At 49.4% G+C, this 17139-nt stretch overlaps 1 protein-coding gene across 1 annotated transcript in view; it reads right to left on the bottom strand.

Moving 5' to 3' along the window:
- ABCA3 (ATP binding cassette subfamily A member 3) overlaps window positions 1–16215 on the bottom strand; it is a 35072-nt gene extending 18857 nt beyond the window's left edge. Inside the window, exons 1-10 of the mRNA XM_007453532.1 lie at window positions 16162–16215; window positions 15744–16008; window positions 14721–14848; window positions 13859–14024; window positions 11022–11281; window positions 9012–9128; window positions 8619–8739; window positions 4357–4530; window positions 1786–1967; window positions 2–43 (exon numbers count right to left, since the gene is read on the bottom strand). Coding sequence (XP_007453594.1) covers window positions 2–43; window positions 1786–1967; window positions 4357–4530; window positions 8619–8739; window positions 9012–9128; window positions 11022–11281; window positions 13859–14024; window positions 14721–14848; window positions 15744–16008; window positions 16162–16215 — 1509 coding nt within the window. The remainder of the gene's footprint in view (window position 1; window positions 44–1785; window positions 1968–4356; window positions 4531–8618; window positions 8740–9011; window positions 9129–11021; window positions 11282–13858; window positions 14025–14720; window positions 14849–15743; window positions 16009–16161) is intronic.
- Window positions 16216–17139: the final 924 nt, after the last annotated feature.

Here is a 17139-nt window from a genome sequence, read left to right as displayed (position 1 = left end):
CTTTCCCTAGAACTGTCCTCGGGTGCCCGCACCAATATGAGGGCTAGGATGGAAATCAGAAGCTCTCAAACAGCCAATTCATGTTCATTTTGTTTGTGACAACCAACTGACAAGCTAGAGCAGACAGTAGCCGCCCTTAGACTCCCCTGCTCAGCGCTGCTGCAGGGAAGACGCTGCTTAGAGTTCAGGATTGGGGTGAGACCCAGCGCAGTTCTGCAGCCAGCTGCCCTGGGAAGCTCTGAAACTGTTTCCTATTCTGCTGAAGGGGCTTACTATGCATGTCAACTCAGAGGTGATACTGGGAAAGTTAACAATGGAATTTAATACAAAAACAGGTCATTAAGTCCAGCCCAGAGCCATGTGGGGCGAGCCCCCAGCTGCATCCTCACTCAGCCACGCAGGCGCCTGTGAAATAAGCAGGAGAAGCCCAAGGGCCAGCCTCCCTCTGCTGGGAGGAGGCCTCCCCTTCTACAGTCTGGCCCCGGCAGTGCAGGTGTCACTTGAGGGTGGCACACTGATGGCACAGTGGCTGGGCAGGGTCACAAGAGAGGTGAGCACAGGGCCCTGGAAAAATGCTCACACCCCAGAGGGAAGTCCTGCGGGGGGAGAACATCTCACCCACAGCTCTAGCACCCACGTACCCCACGGCCTGGGGTGGTTCCTCATATCACAGTCCATTGGTTTTAGGGGACACATGTCTCAAGTTTTAAGTGACTGTGAAATCAGAATGTGTCTTACAAATCACAGAAATGCCATAGTTTTAACTGTCAGTATCTTTCTTTCTTAGTGACGAAGTAACGGTGCCTCTAAGAATCAGGGCCATCTTAGATTTTTAAAAAATGTATTTATAGCTTTATTTTATTTTTATTTATTTATTTTGGCTGTAACACATGGCTTGTGGGATCTTAGTTACCTGACCAGGGATCAAACCCTACCCTGGCAGCGAAAGCCCAAGTCCTAACATAACCACTGGACCGCCACAGAATTCCCCAAGGGCCATCTTAGATTTGATGAAATACAGTAAATGGATGCTTGATAAATATTTGTTGAATCAAAGAACGAACGATGAAGCGGCACCTGGCTAACCTAGCTCACCAACAGAGAATTAAGTTAATGATACAGTGGTACATCCATGGAATACTGTGTAATCATTAAAAAGTGAAGTTGGTTGATAAAATCACATATGTTTAAATAGAAATATATTTATACATAAATTTTAAGAATTTATAAACATATGTAGATAAAAATCTAAAAGCATATTTGTAAATAGACCCACATATATATGTACTTAAGATATCTAAGCTGTACTGTTACGTTAAAAAAAAAAAGCAAGTTTCAAGCATTTTTACAATATAATCCCCCCTTCTAAAAACAAGCATATATATGTTATAGCTGCACATGCATAGAAAATCATCTGAAGAGCTACACCTCAAAGTGTCAGCGATGTTCACATCTGGGTGGTGGGAGTGTGCTGTGCACTCCAGCACGTGATCGTTTTTACACAAAGCTCTATTACTTTGTAGGCAGAAAACCCAACAAGATGTTTTTTGAGAAAGATGGCTGGGAGGGGGCTGTGTACTGGCCCTGTGGCAGGCCAGCCAGCGCCAGCTCCTCCTCTCGGACCTTGGAGCACAGGGATAACCTCGGGCGTGGGGGTCTCGGGGCCTCTAGGATACACGGCTCATGACAGCGCACAGGGCATGCATTGCATGTCAGGGACTAGAGGTGCCTGTGGTGGGTGCTGGGCCCACCTCCACCCCCACAGAGGTGGCTGTCAGAACTTACCAGGATGAAGAAATACCAGGGCTGGGGCACGCCGAACTGGCCTGGGAGGATGGCCTCCACATACCAGGTCACCAGGCTGTAGAGGACGGAGTCCAGCAATAGCATGCTGAGCACTTGCCCAAAGGAGAAGTCGTCGTCCACGTTGACAGGACTCAGGAGTTCTCGCCACTGGACACCTGTGCCTGGAGGACACGCCAGGAAACGGGCCTGAAACGGACCTGTGGTCGCCAATGTACATGTGTGCGCAGCAGTGCAAAGTCAGTGTGACGCGTCCCTGCCTACAGCAAACCTGACAACTTTCTTCAGGCCTTTAGACAAGAGCAAGTCACCAAATCGGTGTCATAGAACTAACAAAAGCTTGTGAACTGACGAGAGGGGCTCATGTTTGATTTATGACATATACACACATAAACACATATCCATCTACATAACACACCTGTACATATACACGGATGCACATACACGTGTACATACACATACACACGTACACGTATGTGATCTGGGTAAGGCCAACACTGGAAGAGGGTGCATTTAATACAAGTCTTTTCAAAAAAAAGGAGACACTCCCGGCATAAATAAAGCTCTGTTTAGTGGTGCTCGTGGTGTTCTGTCCTCTCTCTGGTTTGCAACATCACAGTCCAAATGATGCTTGGGGATTCTGTGCGGCTGGACCACCTGGGTTGGCTCGAGGGCCCATGATGGAAATGGCTGCTCTCCAGCCTTGGTCACTGTTCACTTTCAAACAACTAGAAATTTGTCTATTTTAAGAAAATTCAGGGACTTCCCTGGTGGTGCAGTGGTTAAGAATCTGCCTGCCAATGCAGAGGACATAGGTTCAATCCCTGGTCCGGGAAGATGCCACACGCCGCGGAGCAACGAAGCCCGTGTGCCACAACTACTAAGCCTGCACTCTAGAGCCTGTGAGCCACAACTACTGAGCCTGCATGCCACAACTACTGAAGCCCACAGGCCTAGAGCCCATGCTCCACAACAAAGAGTAGGCCCTGCTCGCCACAACTAAAGAAAGCCCGCGTGCAGCAACAAAGACCCAACACAGCCAAAAATAAAAAAATAAAAAACAGGAGAAAATTTTTTAAAAGAAAGAAGAAAATTCAGTATAGAATTTTGAAAACCAAGAGGTGCCATGTAGTTAGACTGCTCTTTATAAATGGCTTTTTAAAAAGCATTTGAACCCTGGAAGGGACTATGCCTTTAAAAAATCTACATTTTATCACACACTACTGAACATGGAGAACCACGTATACTTAAAAGCACCAATGTCATAGGACTTTTGCCAACTGAAGAAAAACATTCTAATTAAGGATAAAGCCACACTAAAGGTTCCCATGGCCACCCACCTCCCTCCCTCCTTAGACCCACAACTAGGAAGCTACAACTAGGAATTGCATGACTGGAAGAAACCAGAGCATTCAGCCTGATAGAGAACATCTGGGTGGGGCGGGGTGAGACCATCCCAAAATGCACTCAGGTCAGTCACTCAGAAGCGAGATTGTATTTCACCTCCTGCTAGCAGAGCCAGAGCAACACCAGGAGCTCCCGGGAGATGGACACCAACACAACACCAGCCATGCATAAACTCATCCTGTCCCTTCTGTCTCCACTTGGAACCAAGGCAAGTGAGACAGAGGCAGGGCCGGGTCTGGGTCCACTTGCCTCTTCAAGGCCCTTCTGTGAGGTGGTCTGAGTGATCCAGAAATGAACGGGGCCTTCTCCTAAGAGGTGAGCGCTCCATCTCTGGAGATTTCCCACCAGGTGTGGGGTTAAGGGTTTAACTAGGCATCCTCTCAACCCTTTAGAGGAGCAGTCTTGACTCTACCATGTGAAATCTGAGCATCTCCTGCAGGGTTTGCAAAATGGGAGCCCACAGGCCAACGTCAGCCCTAGAGGTGTTTATTTGACACCCATGACATTTTAAAAATCAGGAAATTTCACAAAACTCAAGAAAGCAATGTCCTGGTCTGTGACTTGTTCCTCTCTCAGGCCTTCCTGCTGTCATCACCAATTACTGCAGGAGGTATCAGGGAAGCAGGAGGAGGGGAGATGCTAGTTCTACAAGTTCACCAAGAGCTGGGAACCCTTCGAACCCCGCAGACTGAGACCTCTGGCCTAGGAATCCTAAAGCCTCGAGAGGCAGGCAGAGACTTGGAGGCGACCAACTTGAATCCCACCATTGGCAGATGCAGACACTCACGGCCAGCGTTTTCCTGAAGTAACAGCCAGTTCCAGGCAGGGCTTTGAGGGGAGCTCAGAGCTGGGACCGCAATGGCCAGGTGGTGGCCAACGTTGCACTGGACACCTTAACTCTCTGTTCTGTGAACCACGTGTCTCTGACCTACCTCCCCTGTGGCTCTGGTCACTCCTCCCCGTCTGCCCTGGGCGTGAGCCTCCCCCTTGTCGAGGACCTGCCTTCCAAATGCACTGTTTGTTTAGCTGTGCTGATGTGTCTGATTATCGTTGGAGTGAAAGTCTTGAGGCTGGAGGCCCCTCTGCTTAGACCCTCTGGGGGTAACTGAATCAGCAAGGACAGCCTGTGTAAAGGAAAATACTCACCTTTTGCTTCAAATTTTCCTATGAGCTGGGCTCCCATTGCCATGGCAACATTGGACAGGAGGCAGGAGAACAGCTTCTGGTTAAGTGTCATCCAGTTGTATCGAGGGGCAACGAAGAAGTAAGGGACGTACGTGAAGAAGTAGAGGAAGCCCCCGATGGCTGCTGCCATGTTGGCTATGGGCGGAGAGAGGAAGACAAGTGTGCCAGAACCAGGCGAGGGCATCTGCACTGATGGGCTCCATCCGTGGCACAAAGGACGCCTCTCTCGGGCGAGCTGCCCAACCCCAGCCTGGCAGGAGCCGGGGACACGGGGACACAAGCCTCAGGGCTTGGGGGGGCGCTCCATGCTCGGCTCTCAGCCTCTGCCCTTGTTGGCGTGCCTGTGCCCACCCCAGGAACCCCAACGGGATTTCTCCACCCTCTCCTGCAGACCTACCTCCAGCTATCTGGGCATCGCACACCTGACACGACTAACACGGAGCATCTGATCCCCCGCCTGGTCCTGCCCCATCTTGTTCACTCGTGCATCCCACAGATACTTGCTGGGCACCTGCTCTATGCCAGGCCCTGTTCCAGGCACCAGGAAACAGAACAGACAAAGCCCTCTGCTCGGGGAGCTTAGGATCCAGTGTGGACACAGCCAGTAGACAAGAAGGTAAGTAAAGCATATGGTGCTGGGTGGGTACAGCCCTGTGAAGAGCAACAAGCCACAGACCCAGGACAAGACACTCCCTAGGCTGAGGGTTGCAACTATAACCAGGTGGCCAAGGAAGGCTTTGATGAGGAGGTGAACGTGGAAAAGACCTGAAAGAGGTAAGGATGGGGTGGTGGAGGTGTGGGGAGACAGCATGGCTTCAGTCGACACAGTGCCCTTACACCCTTTGGTCTTAAGACTCCTTTATGCTGTAAACAGTTGTTGAGGATGTCAAAGAACTTTGTTTATGTGGGATACAAACATTATATATATGTCAATATTCTACTGTGTCAGAGATGAATACTAAGAAAATGTTAAGATATTTAAGAATAACAATAAACCCATTACAAGTTAAGATAAGTATTTTTATGAACAACACCTGTATTTCCCACAATTTAGTGGGAAGAGTAGCCTTGTGTAACATTCTTACAAACCTCTGTAAAGATTTAACCAATTACAGCTGGATTCTCATATCTGCTTCTGCATTCACGCTGATGTATTGCCTTGTTTTAGGTGAAGTGAATGAAGAAAATGAGCTTCATAGAGATCAGCAGTTGGAAAAGGGACAGGAATTTTAATAGCCTTTTTAGGTATTTTGGATATTCTTTGCTACCACACCACCACTTAACAAGGGGTGGTTTCTTAAAGGTGAGGTGCCATGTGGAATCAACCTGAACAGTGAACTTTTTATACTCTGTTATGTGAAAATATATTGGTCCATCTTGTACCTGGAATGGGTTATTTACTACTCTTGCATGATTTTGTAACATGATGCATGGCTATTTGGAAAATATTGCTCGTTGGGCAAAGAACATCTTCCAAATGTTGACACATTTTATTACACCACATAAAAAAATCACACTGGGTAATATTATCACTAATTTCATAAAAAAGTAAGTACTGGGAGGCTGTAAAGCTCATGGTGGTAGATTAAAGTTTGCAAAATTCTATTTTTGTTGCCTGAAAGCCTGAATTTTGTAATTGACATCAGATATTGTCAGTTGTTTTCCTTAAAAAGGCAGCTCACACTTGAGAAAATGCTTACCAAATACCAGCAAGTGAATGACAGTGTGATGGTCATTGTTTCAAGCAAAAATGGTGTTCCGTGAAGGAAGTGGCTAGTTTAGCTGACAACTCAAACACCTGCACACATGCTGTTCCTCAAGAGAATCATTATACTACAATACTCAGGAAGCACTTTCTGTGGACATCTCAATCACGCAGAATATTAGAAAAGTATACTTGAGAGTCAAAGGTTAACAAAAATTAACATTTTTTACTGTTCTGTCAAGGACATTTTTGAGTGAAACTGGCATTTTTGTTTGTTTGTTTACGAGAGTGTGTGGTGTGAAGAACACGCCACTGTCAAGTGCAGTTTGGAGCCTGTCTTGATCGTGCTCAGGGCGGGCAGTTTTACCACTTTTGCTTTTGCACCATCAGTGCACATGTCAACATGGTAGAAAAGGCAAATGACATTCTGATATTATCATAAAAAGTTCTGATTTTGTGAACCTCTAAAGGTCCCAGGAGCCCGTGGACCACACTGGAGAACCTCTGACCTGGGCAGAAACTGAAGAGGGGTAGGGGCAGAAGCAGGGAGGCCAGTTATGGGGCCACTGCCATCAACCAGGCTGGAGATGACAGTGGCTCGGGCCAGGGCAGGGCTGTGGGGGAGGTGGGAGATGGCTGGAGTTCAGGGGTACCTTGTGGTACAGTGGACAGGATTTGACTGGGGCAGGATGCTAGAGGAAGAGGAGTCGAGGGCATTCCCAGGTTTTTAGTGTGAGCACATGGTAGAGACGGGGAAATGGGGCTTTGAGGACACCATCAGTAGTTCAGGACACGTCTGACTGAGACACATGTTAAACATCTAAGGGAAGTTGCTGGGCACGAGTCTGAATCTGGGAATTATCCCCATGTTTAAAGCTCTCCAAGGGAGTAAGTTTGAGTAGGAAAGAGACAGACTTCAAAACAAGAATATCAAGAACTTAAGGAGTAAATGAAGAAATGCTTCCATTGATAAAAGGAGGATTTTTCCCCACAAAAATGGATGAAGAAACAAGAATAAGTGGATATGTACAACCATCAACTGGATAGTTGGTAAAGGATAAATATAGTCATAGAAATAAAATCTCAAAGATGAGACACAGTCTAGAACATACACAGTCAAAGAGAGAATTAGGGAATTAGAAGACAACTCTAAGGAATTCATATAGAGCTCAGCACAAAGAGATTTTTTTAAGGTATGAAAAAGTAGTTAAGAGACATAAAGAACAGACTGAGAGATATACTTACACCCAAGAGGGGGCTACTGTAAAAAAAAAGTAAATATAACAAGTATTGGTGAGGATGTGGAGAGATTGGAACACTTTTGCACTGTTGGTGGGAATATAAAACGGTTCAGCTGCTGTAGAAACAGTATGGCAGTTCCTCAAAAAATTAAAAATAGAATTACTATACAATCCAGCAGTTCTGCCTCTGGGCATACACTCAAATGAACTGAAAGCAGGGTCTCAAAGAGATCTTTGTACACCCATGTGCATAGCACCATTATTCACAATAGCCACAAACGTGGAAGCAACCCAAATATCCATTGATGAATGAATGGATATGCAAAATGTGGTCTATACATATGATGAAATATTACTCAGCCTTACAATGGAAGGAAACTCTGACACAAGCTGCAACAGGGATAAACCTTGAAGACATTATGCTAAATGAAGTAAGCCAGTCACAGAAAGACAAACGCTCCATGATTTCCACTTACATGAGGTCCCGAGTAGTCAAATTCATAGAGACAGAAAGTGTAATGGTGGTTTCCAGTGTTGTGGGAACGGGGTAAGGAGTTAGTGTCTAATGGAGGCAGAGATTCAGTTTTGCAAGATGAAAAGATTTCTGGGGATGGATGTTGGTGACAGTTGCATGACAGTGTGAATGTACTTAATGTCACTGAACTTTACACTTAAATGGTTAAGGTGGTAAATTTATGTCATATGTATTTTACCACATTAATAAAAAAAAAAAAGTTACGAGACAGGAAGGACAGACTGAGAGGCTTCAACTTAGGTCTAATAGAAGAGAAGGGGGATTAACAGGGAGCAAAGTCTGATTGATGACGAATGGAAATGCAGAACTGAAAAGACATGAGTCCTCAGATACAAACATCCATACAGAAAAATCAGACCTAGACTGTTAGCTGACTTCTTCCCAGCAATAATGGAAATCCGGTGGCAATGAGGTAATGTTATCAAAGCGCCAAGGAGAATTTTATACGCAGCTAAGACAGTATTCAGGAGTGAGGGCAAAACAGAGACATCTTCAGATACACAAAGTCAATGAGAATTAACCACTCGCTGAGCTTCACTGAAAGAACTGTTCAGGGATGTACTTTGACACCCAAAAAACTGAATCCAAAGGAAGGCACAGAGTAAAGAAAACCTCAGTCTCTGGGTTATTTCTGCTCAGATGCCCTTGGACCCCTTGACCTTACTCATCCCAAGAGAAACTGCCAGTCTTCTGAGGTGTGCATCACCCACAGACCTCCACTCTCAGGGGCAGGACAACTCACCTTTGCTGAAGAAAGTGCTGACCATGAAGCTGAAGGAGATGGAGGAGACAGCAAAGCAGGCCAGAAAGACCAGCACCAGCGAGGGGTCACTATGTGCGAGCACTGCCACATTCTTCTTCACCTGTGCGGCCATCCCATTGGCAGGTGGGGGCGGGGCGGGGTAGGGGAGACAAAACCATGAAGAGTCTCAAACTTTCCCAGCCCCAAATGGAGCTGGTAAGGGTGGGAGAAGGGCTACAACAGTCTTCTCTACCAAAAGGGCAGACTCCCCAACCAAAGCCGTAAGTGCGGAGTCTTGGGGTCTCCCTGGTGGTGCCACAGCTGTCTCTGGCCCTCCCACCAACTCCAACGCCTTGCTTTTCATGTGAGACCCCCTTCTGAAGCCACACTCACCTTGATGCAGAAGAGCAGGGTCATGAAGGAGACGGTGACGAGGAAGAAGAGGAAGAACAGGAGGAACCATGCGGTCCAGTGCAGCCAGCTGCTGAGCCCCATCATGCGCATGTACTCCTGGGGGAGGGGCACATGTGCTGCTCCACACGCCCCACCGCCTGCCACCCCTGCCACACCAGACCCCAGGAGCCTCCCTCACGCTAAACCTGCACCATTCAATACAGCGGCCTGCGGCCACATGTAGCTATTTTGGCTGAAGTTACTTAAGATTAAAAAGCCAGCTCCTCAGCCGCGCCAGGCACAAGTGCCCAGTGGGGCCATAGAGGACAGCAGACCCAGGCCTGTCTGTTACCACGGACAACACTGGTCTAGGGGAGGGGACCAGGGCTGATTAAGTGTCTCTCATGTACCAGGCACCAAGCTAGGCTGATTTTCCAACTTCTTCTCATGGACAATTTCAAACCACCAGAAAAATAGGAAGATTGGAATGGTGGCCACTCACATACCACTTGGGCTCAGTGATCATTCAACATCCTGCCACACTGGTTTCATCTATGTACCTGGAGGTGCATGCACGCACAAACATTTTTTCCTGAACCATTTCCTTGTCCACGGCTAACCACCTCAGTGTTGCACCATTTTATTAAAGTTATTTAGGCACTGAAGTGGACAGGACCCACCTCATTAGTTCTCCCAGCCCCTCATTTACAGCAATTTAAAAGCGCCAATAGGGACTTCCCTGGTGGTCCAGTGGTTAAGACTCCGAGCTTCCAATGTAAGGGGCACGGGTTCACTCCCTCGTCGGGGAACTAGTAAGTGGCAAAAAAAAAAAAAAGCTCCAATAATCACAGAGTTGGCACCACTGAGAATACTCTAAATGTCCTTCCACTGGCACTGCAGACATTGCCAAAGGAAGAACTTCACATAAATTCTGGGTAATTCTGGCAGCGTCAGAGGTGAGAGCTTACAGAGGACACTATTCACCCAGGTGTACACGGTTATGTCAGTGAGATGCCTGTGGAGCACACCTCACACACTTCTCCATCCCCCACAACACTGCCTGACAGCCGGGCAACACAGCTGTCCTTGATCACACGCAAAGTTCGCTTCCTGCTCTCCATGTATGTGAACATTTGTCTTGTGTTGACCTGTTTCAACAGAAACAGAATTCGACCCGCATACGTAATTCAGAATTTCAGTAGCCACATCAAAAAAATTTAAAGGGGGACTTCCCTGGCAGTCCAGTGGTTAGGATTCTGCGCTTTCACTGCTGAGGGCGCGGGTTCCATCCCTGGTCGGGGAGCTAAGATCCTGCAAGTCGCGTGGCATGGCCAAAAAAAAAAAGTTTAGGGACTACCCTGGTGGCACAGTGGTTAAGAATCCGCCTGCCAATGCAGGGGACATGGGTTTGAGCCCTGGTCTGGGAAGATCCCACATGCCGTGGAACAACTAAGCCTGTGCGCCACAGCTACTGAGCCTGTGCTCTACAGCCCGTGAGCCACAACTACTGAGCCTGCGAGCCACAACTACTGAAGCCCACGTGCCTAGAGCCCATGCTCCGCAACAAGAGAAGCTACTGCAAAGAGAAGCCCACACACCACAACGAAGAGTAGCCCCTGCTCACCACAACTAGAGCAAGCCCATGCGCAGCAACAAAGACCCAATGCGGCCAAAAGAGTTTAAAGGAATAAATGAAATTAGTTTCAACAATGTATTTTACTTTACCTAATGTATCCAAAACACTGTCTTTTCAATGTTCAGTCCTTAATATACAGCACATGAACTACAGTGCTTTATCAGGGTTTTAAAAATCTGGGCAGAACAGGCTTGATTTCAAAGAAGCCCGAGATGGGCTGAGCCACGTGGGCACTAGCCCCACGCCCAGCTGCCCTGGTGCCCCCAGTGCCCAGGAGCTGCCCCCACCTGATGACACGACTCAGGACACGACGGCCCATGGCCACACTGTGCCCAGACTCAGGATCTCTCAAAGCCAAACGCAAACAGGGTTACCTTCAGTTTCCTCTCTTTCTCTTGCACGACAGCCCGGATGATGCTGAGTGAGGTGTAAGTGAAGCTCAGCATGAGCAGCAGGGGAAGCTGGTACTGGATGGCGACGAGGAAGGGGTCCGAGATAAAAGGCGGGTAAGGGAACCTCTTGGTGATCACGGTGAGCTTCTCAAACAGCTGGTACGTGGAGGCGTTGGCGTGGTACTGCATGACAGCCCTGTCCACGGCATGCTGCACGGCCAGGAAGCCCTCACGGATATACCCTGAGTGCGGGAGCAGAGGACGTTCCGGCACGTGGGGTCGATACATGTGGGAGAAGCCAGGTCCTGGGTGCTGGTGCTCAGAGCGCTGTGGGCACTGAGCTGGTGAAGTGGCCTGGGGTTTCCTGCAGGCCTCCAGTTTGCAGGGGCCACCCTCGCTCTTTGGCTCGAGGCCCCTCCTTCCACCTTCCAAACCATCCAGGCAACATCTCTCTGACTGGCTTCCGTGTCATCACATCTTTCTCTGACTCTCTTCTGCCTCCCTTGCCCACTTTTAAGGACCTACTGGGATAATCGACAAGTCTTGCTCCCTTGAGACCAGCTGATCAGCAGCTTTCATTCCATCCACCCTTGAGTTACCATCTCAAAGGGAGGCAGGAACCACAGACAAAAGGCCACCACTACACAACCTTTGTGTGCTTTGTGGTCCCTCCCTGCTGGCCCTTTCTGACTCCCCACATTTTTAAAGTGATAAGGGCCAGGGGGATACGATATTCCAGTCCAGAGTGAGGCTTGTGAGAGGCTGAGCCTATGAAAGGAGTGGGGCATAGCCTCAGGAGAGAGAAAGGCAGCCTGGATTCCTGACGTCCGAGCCCAGGGGCCAGAGAGGAGACATGGGGTGCAGGTCTGGGTGCTGTGGGCACCCTCATTCCTAAAACAGTGACATTTAGAACACCTAACATCCGCCAACACAGAACTGTCAGCTGCCTGAGTTCAAGCCTCTAGAAAAAAGAAAAGCAATTTTATGCCCACCCCACCCCCAGCACGAGGTCACCACATCTGTGCACTTCTACCACCTCCCTTGAGTAAGTGGTTTTATGGCTGCAGAAATAGCAGGTGCTCAGTGAATGTTACCCCTCGTTGTGCTGGGTGGGGGTTTAGTTCTCATCTTCACTGTGACCCTGCAGAGTAGTGAACGACATCTTCACTGGACAAACGGGGCCACTGAGGCCCAGGGCGTTGAGCCACACAAAGGGGGAGGGGACAAAGCTGAGACTGCCTCCTGCTCCCTAGTTGTTCTTCCACGAGGTTCTGCATGCTGCCATGGGGTCTTCACCACCACAACCTCTGCAGCTGCTCAACACCGAGGCAAAGCCACCCTCTGTGATCAATCATGTCCCACTACTGAAGTGTTATGTTCTCTGTGGAGAACATCCTTTGTGCATCTGCGTTTTCTCCTTCTTTCAGACTATTCCAGGGGCTCAATTTTTATCAGGGGATCAGGGGTCTAAGGTATGGACATTTGGGGGTGGGCTTGGGGGGAACACTGGCCTAATTCTTGGAGGGCCTGCTGTGTGCCAGGTTCACATCCTTTCCACATCTCTTGGAGTCTTTGTGTTTTTTTTAAACTGATTTGTACTAAGGAATCCTTTATAAAACAGAAGGTATTTACCCTTTGTCATCTGCTGGAATGTTTTCCCCAATCTCTTATTTGCTTTCAAAATTGGTGTTATGTCTTTTTCTCTTTTAGCAAATTTCAAGTTTGTACGTAGTGAAATCTGTCAGTCTTTTCCTTGGAGAACTTTTGCCTCTATCGCTTCCCAGCTTAGGAAATTGTCCCCACAAACAGGACGGACAGCCCCGCCCCAGGTCACACAGCCAGTGTCTCCTGCTGCTGGCCACAGGCAGTGGGCGTGGCAGCTGATGTGGCTTCTCCTCCTCTCCAGTTGGTGACCTGTCCAGGGCTTCATTCTGGGACCTTGCACACTTCACCTTGCCTTGCTCACCTTAGCTCCTCTTTTGGACTTAAAATCTTTTCCTGGAACATTAGCCTGGTGATAGGGTCCTGGCACCAGAAATAAATCTCTAAATGCTGGCTGCCTCCTGCCTTCCTGGTGCTCTATTTAGGGCATTCCTCTAAATGCTGGCTGCCTCCTGCCTTCCTGGTGCTCTATTTAGGGAATTCCTGGGTCTTTTTATCAAAATCTCTAACAAGTTCTGCCTCTTGCAGACCAGGGAATTAATTCTGTGTTCTTTGCAACACCCAGGATGCCGCCTGGAGCCTGCAGCTGGGCCTCAGCTTGAGGGCAAAGTCTAGTCCTGGGCCCCAGTTACTTGGTTCTAAGATGGAACCTTGGTCAGAAGAGACAAACAAGCCAACTACCTTCCAGAGTTATAGCAGACAGACCGACACACCCTCTGGCAATACAGTGAGCTGAGATCCGACTTCTGCAAACATTCTACTGACTCAATGAAACCACGGACAATTACACAAGGACAACAAAGCGTACAATGCCTATACAACTGTACAGAGAGAGGGGCAAGGAGAGAAGGGAAATGGAAAACCAAGCCCAAAAGACCCAATGCAAACTGAAGCTCCTTAAAAACTGAAATATAAATGTTTCATTCAACAGCACGTTTGCTGGGAAATAGGGAGACAGCCTTTGCTGTTTTCAAAGATTATTTTGCTTTTCAGAAGCCAGTTTTACTGGATGTTTTCTTCCTTCTCCTACAAAGAAGAATGTCAAATAATCATAAAAAATCTTCCTCCAGAGAAATGCAAGATGGGTTCCCCCGACATGATGATCACAAGCCAGCACCCCGGGGGAGGGAAGGAGACCCCCTAAAAGTGTTCCTCACCAGGTTCTCCGCCATCAGGGGATGTGGGTTCCCTTGGTCCTGGGCTGGGGAAGAGTGGAAAAAGGGAAGTGGTGTGCCAGCCTTCTGTCTCTCTCAGGAAAAAGGAGCCTGTCTGGGTCCACATGTAATTTCTTCGCGTGTAACTGAACCGTAAGTGATATTTCACCTATGGAAACAAAGAGAAAACCAAGCGCTCTAAGGGATCCAGCCAGAGGAGCAAACGTCTGCATCCAGTGGGAGGGCTGGGGGACCCTTGTTACCGTGACCTCACACTGCCCCAGCCCCCGCCAGTGTCTGGATCTCAGGAGGTCAGAGTGAATGGTCCTGCCAGGGCACAGAGAGCCCAGGGGCACCTCTGCAGTGCTCTTCACCACCCTCTTCTGCCATTACCAATGGGAACTCCACGCATGACTCGTCACTGCTAACCAGTGCAGGGCCGCCAGCGTGATGCTGAGGGACCTGACGGTTTCCCAGTCTTATTGCCACTGGGGAAACCAAAAAACCTTTCTTTTTGTTTGTTTGTTTAAATATGTAACAGAAATTCTAATGCCATATGGTGCTAAGTCCTGAGTATCTGCTACTTTCCTACTTGTCCTATTTGACTCTGTTGAAGGAGCCCCGTAACGCCTTTCATAAAACGAGAGGACAAAGAGGGGCCACAGCAATGGTCTACGGCCACTTTCTTCAGACAGGCGAGGTTTCTAAACTGCTCTGGCCTGATGGGTCAAACTCCATCAGGGCTCATCAGTGGGCTGAGAGGTGATTCTGGACCCAAGGGGAAAGTCGCATTTGCTCCCAGGCAGGCAGAGCGCCTCTGGCTCCTGGGGGAGGAAGCTTGGCTCCGTGGGGCTGGGGTCCTCACCGCCAGCGGCAGGGGATCCCTGCTGTGGTTGAAGGCATGCTCGAACACCACGGCGGCCAGCACGTTGGCAGAGCGGTTGTCGTACCTGACGTAGTCCTCAAAGTCCTTTTCGGAGGGGAAGCCGCGAGCTGTGGGGAGGAGGGGGGCCCAGAGTTGCCCAATCGTCCACTTTGCTTGAGAAAGCTGGACCTTCAGGTAAAGGACTAAAGCTTACAAGTTTCTCTAGGGCTTTGTAAACCTTTCCTAAGACTCGAGGAGGCTTTTGTTTTTGGCAGAGACGGGCTGCAGTGAAGACTGGCAGAACCTCACCATCGAAGCCGGCCCCGGGCATCTAGAAGCTGAGAGCTGGAGCAGGGCCCCTCCATGCGGGCAGCTGCCCTGCCCTGAGCTCTGCAGCCAGCATCAGTTTCTCTCATAACCATAATGGTGGGCTTTAAAAATTCAAGTGGACAATAATGTATGGTCTGTTCAACGACCTCTCTCACCCAGACCCCATTTCACATAAAGGGTTTGACTATAATCACAGAGTGAGGGACCAGGGATCTTCCCCTAAGTGTTTGCTACACTGAATTAAACAGGCCACAGTGCCAAAATCAAGAGGGAGAGGAAAAGGGATAATACTTTCTATTCTGAAAGCAAAGACCTAGCGAGGGTGACTGGCACATTTCCTGGGAATGGCCCTCAGCAGGCTTCTTGATGACCTTTATCAGAGCTGTCCTCCCAAAACCATATCCCAGAAGAGATTCCTGGCACCCGGGCCTTGCCCTCATAATTAAACAGCTTTGTGGGGTATGCGGATGCCATCCCCACTCTGAATAGCCAGGGGCTGTAAACTGTCACACACACTGCTTCCCACAGCCGTCATAACCCTGGTCCCTGTTGCAATGAGACATGACACAGGGATTCGCGGGCCGTGTGGCCACTACAGGGCAGACTGCATTGCCTGCTGCCCGGCTCCCTGCCTGGCCAGTCCCTGCCCCAAAGCCCAAGCCCCGCAGCACTACTGAGTCCCCGACAACTCACCTCTCATGTTGATCACCAGCGTCCTCCTCACCGTCTCCACGACGGTCCTCACGGCGTCACTCTGGGATGGGACATAGGCGAGCTCCCAGGCGGCTCCCGGTGGCGGGAAGCTGAAGAACAGTGGCAGCTCCCGGATGGACTGGCTGGGGTAGAGGGTGGCATTGGGCACATTCTCTGACTGGATCTTCAGGCGAAGCCAAATCAGGATCCCAGAAAACAGCAAGGGCAGGAAGAGCTCCAAGATGGTCACCAGGACCTTCCGCTTCTAAAGAGAAATGGAAACCGAGGGCTGAGGAGTGCGAGGTGGAGGCGAGGGGCTCCTGGAGCCCCTCCCACTGATGCCCCCTCTCGCTGACACCCCCTCTGCCAGGCCCCTCTTGCCCTTCCCCCTGCAGCGTGCCCCCAGGGCCGGACCCACCTGCAAAGTGTAGTTCTTCCAGAGCAGGAGTGCCAGCTGCCTGAGCACCGCCATCCTCACCAGGAGGGCCGCTAGTTGTGGACCAAAGACAAAAAGGCTGTTGGTTCAGGTTTGCGAATCATGTTTGGGGAAGGCAGGGAGAGTGGAGGAGAGTCAGTCCTGAGACACAGACCCTCCACTTCTCCTCACCTTCTTTTGTCCCAGCCTGACTCAGAACAGCTCCCCAGAGGGAGCTGTTCAAGGAACACACGCCCTTTCAGGAAGCTGACTTTGTTTCTTCTGGAAACATGAGATGAACGGCAGGGCTGGTAGATGCAACGTGGCCAATGGAATGGCAATCAGTCGATGATCGCTATTCAGATGTTCTCTGTGGTTCGTATGAATGTGCTATTTCTTAGCAAAAACTCAGGCTGATGGAATTCCCCTCCCTGACTGCTTTATTCTCCACCATCACAGAACAGTAAAAGGAAACTCAGCCCAGTGTCCTGGCTGTGGGCTGATTTCTGAGACCTGGAGAGGGCTGTGGGGGAGCAGGGGAGGAGCCTGGGGTGAGGGCCCTCAGTGGCCTTAACCCAGGGGCAGACACAGCAAGGCGGACGTGTGGGTGGCAGGATGGCATGTGCTCTCCCACCTTGAACCCTAAGAACCAGTTTTTCCTGCTTTAACTGTGAGCAGTGGTCTGTGAGCCTCTACACGACACTGGTCATTTTCCTCCAGAGAAAATCTACTCTATGTCAGGTATGAATGTTATATTTAAATCTGGCACGTATGGCTGGGAAAATCTGCTGAGACTGATTATCAAACACAGTGACAGCAGAAACAAGGACAGAGCTTTATAAAGGTCTCCCTCAATTTAGGGAAATCCATGTCACGAGACTGCAGTGTGAGAAGCAGAGACACGGAGCCACACTAACCTCTAGAGAAGGAGGGAATTGGAGTTAGCTCAGGAAGACCCCAGGACGCTCACGACTAGAAGCA

This window comes from Lipotes vexillifer, unplaced genomic scaffold (genome assembly GCF_000442215.2).
Source record: "Lipotes vexillifer unplaced genomic scaffold, Lipotes_vexillifer_v1.1 scaffold914, whole genome shotgun sequence".
NCBI classification, from domain to species: domain Eukaryota; kingdom Metazoa; phylum Chordata; class Mammalia; order Artiodactyla; family Lipotidae; genus Lipotes; species Lipotes vexillifer.
This window is presented reverse-complemented; position numbering and strand designations above follow the sequence as displayed.